Source organism: Impatiens glandulifera, chromosome 1, assembly GCF_907164915.1.
Source record: "Impatiens glandulifera chromosome 1, dImpGla2.1, whole genome shotgun sequence".
NCBI classification, from domain to species: Eukaryota; Viridiplantae; Streptophyta; class Magnoliopsida; order Ericales; family Balsaminaceae; genus Impatiens; species Impatiens glandulifera.
Genome location: NC_061862.1, coordinates 63,824,309 through 63,836,165, shown reverse-complemented (window position 1 = coordinate 63,836,165; position 11,857 = coordinate 63,824,309). Strand labels below are relative to the sequence as shown.

The window sequence follows — 11,857 nt, the reverse complement described above, 5'->3', positions numbered from 1 at the left end:
CTTCTAGTTCTTGGACAAGACAAAGTGCCTCTACCCGTTGTCGTCACAATTTGATTTGAACATCACCACCCAGAACCGGAGGGTAGAGCTCACCAAGTTGAAGGCCACCATTGATAAAGACGAGCCTCCGAGATTTGATCATATAGTAGAACGTATGGAGGATGACCTACTTGATGGATGATCAGCCCATGATCACCATTTGTGGCTTGGAGAATACCACCTCATACAACATCATCGAGCTCTAAGGGTAGTTCGGGAATGAGGCAATGCCTGCCTTTAAAGGCGTCGTCCAGGCCATCGTCACCTTGATCGACCACAAGATCTGCAACTCATACATCGAGAAGTGAAACGTCTGAAGAAGGAATATCCCTACGGAGAAATTTGACTACTTTACCAACATCGTGAGGGAAGGCAAACAAAACAAAAGGAGGAAAGTTAGGGAAGCTGAAAGAGGAGGCAAACAAAACAAAAGGAGGAAAGTTAGGGAAGCCGAAAGAGGTTAGACGAGCACGAGGAATAAGAGGCCCATTCGTTATATTTTGTTTTCTTGCAATTTCATCTTTCATGTTGTATTGCACTTGTCTTTCATTTTGAGTGAACAAGTAATAAGAGAAAGATGGATGTATCTTGTAATTGGATGTTCCCTCAAGCAATGACCATCTTTGTTTTTTCGATCCAACAATCTTGACAACTTTGTATTCGATGTTTTGGATCAGATTGACTCATCGGATCAAATCGTTCAGATCGATTCAGTCAATCGATTTTGGGTAAGTACACTTATAATATAATTTTAAAATAAAGAAAAAAATATTTTATTTATTTAAAATTCTATATATATATTTATATCATTAAACCTATTTTAAAAATATTAATATTTTTAAATCTTAAAAAAAGATTAATTAATTTATCAAAATATATAAAAAATAATCAAGATCTCTTAAATTATTATATTAAATGATTGAAAATATGATTTAGTGAATTTTTCGTAAAAGAAATCCAAAGTTGTAAGAAAATGATTATCTCCTAACGGATGCAAGAGAAGATCAGTTGTGAATTGAAGTTATGGCTACTGCCTGTTCACTATTCCTCTCTCCACCTCGAGCTCCGATTTCTCGTTCAAGGACTCCAATTCCAATTCCATCTCATTTCTGTCTCTACAGATCCACCAATCTTCCTACCAACTTCAATCGCGTCTTTCCAATTCAATCCTCACTTCGCAGTCACTCGCACGCCGAGTCTCTACAATCCAACCATCACTTTGCCTTCCGCAATTTCTTTATCGATAGCCTTCCACTTTCTTCCGCTTTGAATTTTCTTCTCCTTTTCTCCACGTCTCTAGCCTTGTCGCTAGCTATATTTGTTGCGGATGTCGATTCCGCTTCTGCTTCTGTAGTCACCAAGCCGAGGAAGTTACAGTCCGATGAGCTAGCTACAGTTCGCCTTTTCCAAGAGAATACTCCTTCCGTTGTTTATATCACCAATCTCGCTGTTCGGTAATGTTATGCTTACTCAACCTATGAATTTAGTTAGGCGTTTTTATCATTCACTTGATGTGTGCAACTTCATTTCTAGTATTAGATTGACAACATTTCAGATCCTGGCACTGCATTTTTCTTATTGCAGAACAAAGATTTTAAACATGAGGCTCTAATTTTGTGCACGATCATGTCTATTAGGCAGGATGCTTTTACACTGGATGTGTTGGAGGTGCCTCAAGGATCTGGCTCAGGATTCGTTTGGGATAAAGATGGTCATATTGTCACCAATTATCATGTTATTCGCGGTGCATCTGATCTGAAGTAAGCTTTGCAGATACATTTACTTTTGAAAAATTTATTAGTGAAGTGCCTTAGTAATGTTTGGTATACTTACAAGCACCACAAATTATCTGTTTGTTTAGTGATTATAGTCTTGTTTGTGCTGTTGACACTTTTGGTAGTAAAAAAATAGGGATTTTGTTGCGTTTATTAAGATAAATCGAATTTGCTAGTTTTTTTTAAAAGTAAGCAGGAAGTGAGTTCTGCATTGATACACCATTTTTTTTTTATCACCTTCTGCTTGGGCTTTCCTCATAAGCATGGAGATTTAGTGCTTGTTCAGTTCTTCCTTTAATGCACACTTGGAACCCAAATTGAGGCCTTACAGCCTTTTCCATTTTCCCTTACTTTTAGATTCCTCTCAAAATGGCTTGGCCCACTAGATAGAATACCTTTGTCAATATCTTGCTAAATTTTTTTTTCTTTTCAGTTTTGGCATTAGGACTTCAAGTAGTAGCTAGCCAAGTGGGATGGTTTTGTAACTGTATTGATCATAAAAGGAATAAATTCATTCCTAATTGATTTATTGATGGTTCTGTTCAGGGTGACTCTTGCTGACCAGTCAACTTATGATGCGAAGGTAGTTGGATTTGACCAAGACAAAGATGTTGCAGTTGTGCGTATAGATGCGGATGCAAAAAAACTGAGACCTATACCTGTTGGACTTTCTGCGGATTTGCTTGTTGGCCAAAAAGTATTTGCCATAGGGAATCCTGTGAGTATATCAATTATGTACTACTACAAGTCTTGTAGCTAAAATCATCTGTTTGATAACATAACTTATCATTTATTCTAAATGATTTATTGCTTCTTTGAATTAAGTTTATTTGATACTTGTTACTTAATACCACATAATCATTTTAAATTTAGTTCAAATTAAGCTAAATAAATTAAATTCAGTAAGTAATGAATCACTTAACTTGGTAATCTAATAAGAGCCAAGACATCTGTAACCCTTAAATGTCAAAGTAAACCAACTTACATTGTTATAAATAATCTTGAAGTACTTTTCTAATATTAGTTCTGCATTTTATCACATCAACTTACTGATTGATTAAAATTTATATGTTTTCATTTGGTGTATTGAACATTTAATTTTCAGATATTTAATTCATTCAACACTTAAAAGTCATATTCAATACTTAATTTTTTTAATTTTATCAAAGGCACCCTCAGTTATGTAAGTTGATTTGATTATTTTTCCTGTTTGAGACTCTTTTCCCCCTGATCCTTTTGTGACCCAGTGGTGGATGGGGCATTTTTTGGGAGTTTCAATTTCTTGCTTGAGTAGATGATATTCTGCACCTGTGGAAGCTAAACACACCTTAACAGAAAAGCAGCAGATATAGATGGCATTATTTATTCACTCTAGTTCTATATGATGAAAAGTGAATTTCGGTATCATTTAATTCAGCCCAAAAAGGAATATCTTCTAATTGGTCCTACTATTTATTGCCTGTTTCTGCAGTTTGGACTAGACCACACTCTTACAACAGGTGTAATAAGGTATGACCAATTTTGTTGTCTTTTAATTGGCAATAACTGCATTGCAGGGATATAGTGCTTACTTAAATCACTGTTTCTTCCATAATTAGATTTACTATATAGACAGTATAAATTGGCTAGAAATTCTGCAGAAGATTTGTGGTAGCTGCTTCTGGTGTCATAGTCGTGAGTAGAGAAGATGTTATTGCATGTTTGTAAAGAAACTCTTGGGCCTTGTTTGATGAAGGGTTCATTATTTTGGATAATCTAAATAACCCCTTTATCCCATCATCAACAAAAATATCAAATTACCCTTTATTTTTTATAGCATTTTAAATATTAAATGCAAATGATATTTTATACGAGTAATAATACATGTCGGGAATTTTTGTAGGGCAGAGAATGATGTGTCATTCCATGAGTGGAATGAAAATTTAAAAATTCTCTTTCTTGTTAGATTTTCAATCCACTCATGTAACGACACAACATTCCCTACAAAAAATTTCGATATGTACCATTACTCATTTTATATTTCTTCTTACATTTGTGACACCTTTTCTTAATTAAAACTTTCACATTCTATCAATTCTAATTATTTTTCTTCCTGTCAGTGGGTTAGGAAGAGAAATCAGTTCTGCAGCCACTGGCCGACCAATACAAGATGTTATTCAGACAGATGCTGCCATCAACCCTGGTAACAGTGGAGGGCCACTCCTTGATAGTTCAGGGAACCTTATAGGAATAAATACAGCTATCTACTCACCATCTGGTGCATCATCTGGTGTTGGATTTTCAATTCCAGTTGATACGGTTCGTTATTACTATTACTACTACTACTACTTCACTTATATTATGTGAACTTTTTTCTCTATATTCATCACTCCTGAACAACAAATGACTATACATATGCAGGTAAATGGAATAGTTAATCAGTTGGTTAAGTTTGGGAAAGTGACTAGACCCATTTTAGGAATCAAATTTGCACCAGATCAATCTGTGGAGCAACTTGGAGTTAGTGGGGTGCTTGTTTTGGATGCTCCAGCTAACGGACCTGCTGGAAAAGCAGTAATTTTTTTTTTTTTTTTAAAAACTTATTATTAGAAAGAACATTATTATGGTGTTAGATAAAAGATGTTTATTTATTTTCAGGGGTTGTTGTCAACTAAACGCGATGCCTATGGAAGACTCATTTTGGGAGATATTATAACCTCTGTAAATGGGAAAAAAGTCAGTAATGGTAGTGACTTGTATAGAATTCTTGACCAGTGTAAAGTTGATGAGAAGGTATGTATGTACGCATTATATTTCAAGGTAACCAAACATAGGAAACTAAGAGTTTTTAGCCATCCTTTTGGGTGTTGTGTCTTGAATTGAATTAGGTAATTGTTGAAGTGCTGAGGGGAGATCAGAAAGAGAAGATTCCAGTAATTCTCGAGCCAAAGCCTGACGAATCATAACATACATACATACCACCACCCCCATTAAGTAAGACAAATGATGTACTAATTAATCATTGTATATATATTATTATGTTTCTTTAGTGGGATTTTCTACATCCAAATGTTATTATTATGCTGGTAGAGTTGTTCTAGTGCAACTCTTCCATTAATAGTTCCAAAAATATAAAACTAGCCCATTTATTTATTTTATCTAACTTCAGCAAACAATAACTAGGTTCTTGTCCACTTTTTTCTGATCACGAACTTCATTCGAATATGAAATCCAATCCTGGAAATATAGTCTTTTGTAGACAACAAAAATCCCCTATTCTAGTTTATTTATTTATTTATTTTTGTTAAGAAGTAATTACTCTTAATAGTAAATTCAGATTGAGAATTTGGAAGAGAAATATGAAATGGAATAACTTACTTGATTGATTGCTTAATCTGATTGGTTGAAAAAATATATATTTATATATCTCTTATTTCTCAATTCTCACACATTTTCTTTTTTTAATAAATGATCTGTTATATCCTAACTTAACCCCTATAATATATATATATATATACTTTTAAATGTACTTATGTGGTCTAGAATTATATATTAAATGAGTTAACCATTATTTATACTAATTTATATATTTTTTAACAGGTTAATATTATATATATCAACTTTTTAAAAATAAAATATAAAGTTATATTAAAAAGAAACTTTAAAGATAGTATCAATAACCATAAAAAAAAGTTGCAGTTGTTCCTAATTCAACGGTCCTGGTCTTGGTTAACGCCAACAACCCTACAAATAATTGGAAATAAATGTAACCATCAACTTCACAAGGCCTAACTAACAAATTATTTATTGACATGGACTATATTACTTGCGTGTTAAGCTTAATAAAATTTATCTATCAAAATAAATATTGTCTATTGAGACTAAAGTATTATAAAAGTATAATTACATTTTGTCTACATCATACATGATGCCACAAGGGATCAGAAATTACCTACAATCAAGGAAAATATTTGATTTAAGCTTCTTATTTTTTTAATCTTTTTCATTTGAAACTCAGATACAAATTGCTGTCATGCTTCAATAATATCAATAAGGTAACAAAGGTGTTTATTTCTGGTAGAATAGCTACTCACAAAGGTTACCCTGTACTCGACCCACATGGTCAAGGTCGAGCAGGTGATACCAAGTTCGGAGAAAATCAAGACAATTGATCCGGTTAGGGTAGGTGAGTGAGCAAAATTCTTTCCCGATATTGTTTTAACTATTTTTTATTTTAGTGTTACCTGGACACTTTTTAGATGGCATTACTTTATAATTTGATCCAAAATAATAGTATTTTCATGTTGATCCATGTATTATTACAAATAATTTTGGGATTATATTAATTCAAGTTGCTGTTTAATTTGTCTAGAAAGTCAATATATATTCTATAGTTTCAATAATGTATAATGTACTAAAAAAATGTCAACCTTTGTATTTAGGAGTTACAAAAAAAAAAAATATGACTATTTCAATGCTTATATAAATGTTGTAGAAGTATGACTACTCGTTTAGGAGTATGTTTGAATATTGTTTTAAATTGCTCTCTATTTTTATGCATGCTAATTTGTTCATATTACTTTTGAAATTTGATATGGATGTATACCTACTTAACAATTAACTTAAATTTTATTATTTTTTGTTAATTTAATATTCAAAGTATAGATTGACCAATTTATTCTTATCATTTATACTATGGATAGTAGTGGGTGTAAGTCCTTCACAAAAAAAAAATTATTTTATATTGTTTCAATTTTTTAAAACTAATAATACTTTTTGTGACTTGATTCATAAACTGCATATTACCTGTTCTTGATGTATGTCTAATATAAATTAAATAAATCATTTAAAAAACAATGAAGTTACACATTTTTAGAAACTACTTCATCCTTTTACCTGACCTAATCCAAATCTACATCAAAATGAAGAAATATATAACTTTTATAAAATATATTTAAATTTAAAGCTAGTATTTAAAGCATAATTAATTACTATTTTAAATGGAATTTCAATAATATCTATTTTTTAAATACAATAATTAAAACACCTTAAAATCAAAATGTCTAGACACTTATAAATATCCTTTTTTTTTTTTTTTATAAATTTAATAGGTTACATATAAGAAATTAGTTAGAAAATAATATAAACTTACAAAATCAATACAAACAATTAATAATTTATATATTAAATTGTAGTAATAATTTATAAAATTAACAATCTTACAATTTGTTGAGGGTCACTCTAACGACGAACTCATTTGACTTTCTAAATGATAAGTGTTCAAATATAGCAAATTGAATGAACAAATAAAATGGTGTCGGAAAAATCTCTACCAAATATTTTGAGCACAATTAAAATTATTGTTAGTCGGTGGTTGGTAAACACTAGTAAAAAAAGGATCTTTACCGACGGTTTTTCCCGAAGGTTTTGTAAACCTCTCCTAAATACTCCCGAGAGGAACAAATCCTTCGGGATTAAAAATAGATTCCGAGGGGGTTGTAAAACCTTCGGGTTTATGAATTATTACCGAAAGTTGTACAAAGAACTTTCGGTTTTTACCTTCCCAAAAAACCCAAAAAAATTCTAAGTGTTGGGTGTGGATTAGTTGCGAAGGATTTAGGAAAAACCTTCGGTTTTGAAATCCCTTGGATTTTTAATTGCGAAGGTTATTCAAAGACCCTTCGGTTTTGCCTTTTTTGAAAATTTCATTTCCGAAAGTTGTACAAAGAACCTTCGGTTTTGCTCATTTAAAAAAAAAATAAAATTTTGAAATGGTTGTTTCCGAAGGGTCTTTAATAAACCCTCGGTTTTGACGAATATCAAAACCGAAAGTTTTATAAAACCTTCGGCCTCAACCTCTATAAATACAAACCCTAACCCTTCTCTTTTTCATTCCGCTTCCCTCCTTTCTCTCTCTTCCGCCTCCGCCGCCGCCTGCCTCCTCCAAGCCGCGCGTTCTTCTCCTCTCTTCAGGTAATTTGTTTGATTTGGTTTTTTTGTTTTGTTTATTGTAAGATTTAGATTTTTCTTAAGTTTGTATATATATATTTAGATTTTTCTTAAGTTTGTATATATATATTGTAGATCTAGATTTATGTTAGTTTACGATTTTTTGTTTGATGAATATATATATATACATATATCTGAAATGCATTTAGGATATGGGTGATGATTCGACATGGAAGAGACTTCGGCGTACACCGGAGAAACTGCATCCGTGTTACCAGAATTTGATAAGACAATCAGAAATTGCGGCACGTGAGGAAGAGGTCAGAAAGATGACGCTGGAAATGGAACAAATCCGACTAAGGGATGCCGAAAGAGGTCGTTTGCTCAGTGAAATCAAAGCGGACCGGGCCGAAATGTCTCAGAGATTAGAGAATCTCGAACAGGAACTTGTCTTGTTGAGGAGTCGACTAAATGAACCACCCCCTCCTTCCACCCCATCTAATAATTAATTTGTTGATTTATTATGGATTTATGACAGTTATGTTTTAATATTTATGAATTATTGTTATTATGTTTGTTTTGTTTGGTTTAATATGTTTTATTAAATAATTATGTTTTGTTGACTTTTCACGTTTTTTTAAAAAAAAAAACGCATCGCCAAAACCGAGGGGTTTATTTGAAAACCTTCGGTTTTGACCAATTTTTTTTAAAATATTGGGGTAAAAACCGAAGGTTTTCAAATAAACCTTCGGTTTTGACCTTACATTAAAATTTTCAGATTTTTTTCTAAGTATGGGGAAGGGTAAAAACCGAAGGTTTTCAAATAAACCTTCGGTTTTGACCTTACATTAAAATTTTCAGATTTTTTTCTAAGTATGGGGAAGGGTAAAAACCGAAGGTTTTCAAATAAACCTTCGGTTTTGACCTTACATTAAAATTTTGGGGAAGGGTAAAAACCGAAGGTTTTCAAATGAACCTTCGGTTTTGTCCTTACATTAAAAAAATTAGATTTTTTTCTAAGTATGGGGAAGGGTAGAAACCGAAGGTTTTCAAATAAACCTTCGGTTTTGACCCTACATTAAAAAATCAGATTTTTTTCTAAGTATGGGGAAGGGTAAAAACCGAAGGTTTATTTGAAAACCTTCGGTTTTGACCCTACATTAAAAAAATCAGATTTTTTTCTAAGTATGGGGAAGGGTAAAAACCGAAGGTTTTCAAATAAACCTTCGGTTTTGACCCTATATTAAAAAAATCGGAAAATTTTCTAAGTATGGGGAAGGGTAAAAACCGAAGGTTTATTTGAAAACCTTCGGTTTTGACCCTACATTAAAAAAATCAGATTTTTTCTAAGTATGGGGAAGGGTAAAAACCGAAGGTTTTCAAATAAACCTTCGGTTTTGACCCTACATTAAAAAAATCAGATTTTTTTCTAAGTATGGGGAAGGGTAAGAACCGAAGGTTTATTTGAAAACCTTCGGTTTTGACCCTACATTAAAAAAATCGGAAAATTTTCTAAGTATGGGGAAGGGTAAAAACCGAAGGTTTTCAAATAAACCTTCGGTTTTAACAATTCCCAAAAAACTTCTGATCAAGGTCAAGACCGAGAGGTATATTTAAAACCTTCGCAAAAACACATCAAAACCGAAAGTTAATTTTATAACTTTCGGTTTTAACACTACCTAGTTTGTTCAATTATTTTGTTTTTAACCCACTAATCTTAACTTCTAACTAATATAATCATTTTCGTGTTCTATTTTAAAAATTAATATTGTGTTTCATGTTCAAATATTTATGATTGTGTTTGATTATTATAGAGAAGTCTATATGAATGTTCATGTTTGATTATCTTATGAATGTAGGTAACGTTTGATCATATGGATTGTGCAAATTTTTAAAGACATCAAATGTGGTAAATTAATATTGTTATAGGTCATTAGAATGTGAAAAACCAAAGAATTTAACAATTTGTCAAGTGCTAATTCCGAAAGTTATATAATTAACTTTCGGAAATAACCATCAAAACCGAAAGTTTTCTATAAACTTTCGGATTTTACATTTTTCAAGAACGAGGGTTTTAAATAAAACCTTCGGTTTTGATGTATATTTCCGAAAGTTAATTATATAACTTTCGGAATTAGCACTTGACAAATTGTTAAATTCTTTGTTTTTCTACCTTCCAATCTAGACTCCTAAGTAATATAATCAAGTGTGTGTTTTAATTTTAAAAATTTAAATTGTCTTTAATGTAAAAATGTTTATGAATGTGTTTGATTATATATAGAAGTGTATATGAATGTTTTATGTTTAATCCTATGTATTTGTGTAATGTTTGATCATATGGATTGAGAAATGTTTTAAGGATATCAAATGTGTTAAATTAATGTTGTTCAACGTTATTAGAAAGTGAGAATCCAAATAATATAACAAGTTCTCATGTTGTAAAACCGAAAGTTAAATATATAACTTTCGGAAATATGCATAAAAAACGAAAGATTTACCAAAGCCTCTCGTTTTTGTGTATTTAAATTTAATTGTAAAAATGTACTTAAACATTAAAAACCGAGAGTTATATTAAAACTCTCGGTTTTTGAATATAATAAAAACCGAGAGTTATAGCAAAACTCTCGGTTTTTGAATATAATAAAAACCGAGAGTTTTCATATAACTCTCGGTTTTTATTATATTCAAAAACCGAGAGTTTTGCTATAACTCTCGGTAACCAAGTATTTAATTAAAAAAAAACCCCTTTCTTTCTCTTTTCCCCGTTTCTTCTCCGCTTTCTTCCTCTCCAGCCGCGCGCCCTCTCCAGCCAATCCTCTTCTCCAGCGCCGCCGCCAAGACTCCGTCCGGTAGAAGAAGACGACGCCGCCCGTAGAAGACTACGCCGCCAAGACCCGCCCCTGTTGAAGCCTCGAAGACTCCCTCCGGTTGAAGATCTGACTCCCTCCGGTTGAAGAACTGCCGCCACACCTCCGCCGCTCTCAGCCGTGCCTCCGCCGTCCACCTGATTGAAGGTAAGTGTCTTAATTTAGTGTTAGTTTTTAGTATTTGTTAGATGTAGGGTTAGTTTTTAGGATTTGTTAGATTTAGGGTTAGTTATATTTGAAGCCTGCCAACTGTTTGACAAAATGTCTGTGAGAGCATTTGGTTATGTATATGTTAGATTCATGTTATATATGTTATATTTGGTTTGTAATTGTTAGATTTAGGTTGAATTATGTTAGATTTTGTTTATATTGTTATTTATTAGTTTAGATTGGCTTGATTTTGGTTATTTTGAGGTTTGATTTTGGTTTGACTAATGTGAAAAATTGGTTTACATTGGATTTGATTTAGGTTTGGTTAATTGCTTTGATTGATGTTTATTGATTTTGATTTAGGTTTGGTTATTAGGTTTGATGGTTGTTTATTGATTTTGATTTAGGTTTGGTTATTAGGTTTGATTAATGTACAAAATTGGTTTATATTGAGTTGGTTTTTAGGTTTGGATATTTGGTTTCATCGATATTTTTTGAGATTATGTTAGAATTGAATTGTTTGGATTAGATTGGGATTTTGGTTATTAGATTTGGTTTGAAATTGTTTGATTAATGTTAGATTTAGGTTATATGTTCAATATTTTGGTTAGATTTGGTTTTTATATAGGTTTGTTAGATTATATTTTGTTTGGTCTATGATTTAGTTTGAACTTTGGTGGATTTATGTCAAATTTAAGTTTGACATTATGGTTTGATTTTGTCTGATTTTGGATTAGGACCGTACGCCTCTTGAAGATCGCCGAGGTTATTCCACCTTCAGCTGCCTCCTCCACCGTCGCCGCCACAACTGCTGAAAAAGGTCAGTTTTTAAGGATTTTCATGTAGTTAGGATTATATTGGATTTTAGGTATGAATTGAATTGTTTGAATTAGATTTTATTATGTTAGATTTGGTTATATGTATGAATAAATTAGATTTTAAGTTAGAATTGCATTGTTTGCACTATATTGAATTTTAGGTATGAATTGGTTATTTGAATTAGGCAAGATTGAAGAATGCCGTGCTAGATTTGTTAAATTAGGTTATATTAGATTTGAAATGTTTATTCTGAAAAATTGTTTGTTTAGGTGGAATTTG

General features: G+C 31.9%; 1 protein-coding gene across 1 annotated transcript; it reads left to right on the top strand.

Annotated features, from left to right (window-relative positions):
- The first annotated feature begins 1,004 nt into the window (after positions 1–1,004).
- Positions 1,005–4,948, top strand: LOC124918686 (protease Do-like 1, chloroplastic). Its single transcript, XM_047458724.1, has 8 exons — positions 1,005–1,493; positions 1,677–1,799; positions 2,361–2,532; positions 3,286–3,323; positions 3,914–4,112; positions 4,215–4,367; positions 4,452–4,586; positions 4,682–4,948. The coding sequence occupies exons 1-8, from the start codon at positions 1,063–1,065 to the stop codon at positions 4,757–4,759; spliced, it is 1,329 nt and encodes a 442-aa protein (XP_047314680.1). The 5' UTR covers positions 1,005–1,062; the 3' UTR covers positions 4,760–4,948.
- Positions 4,949–11,857: the final 6,909 nt, after the last annotated feature.

Coding starts and splice junctions, on each gene's coding strand:
- LOC124918686 (XM_047458724.1), top strand. CDS start 1,063: ATGGCTACTGCCTGTTCACTATTCCTCTCTCCACCTCGAGCTCCGATT. Junction 3,324..3,913: donor CTTACAACAGGTGTAATAAG/GTATGACCAATT, acceptor TCTTCCTGTCAG/TGGGTTAGGAAGAGAAATCA. Junction 4,113..4,214: donor TTTCAATTCCAGTTGATACG/GTTCGTTATTAC, acceptor ATACATATGCAG/GTAAATGGAATAGTTAATCA.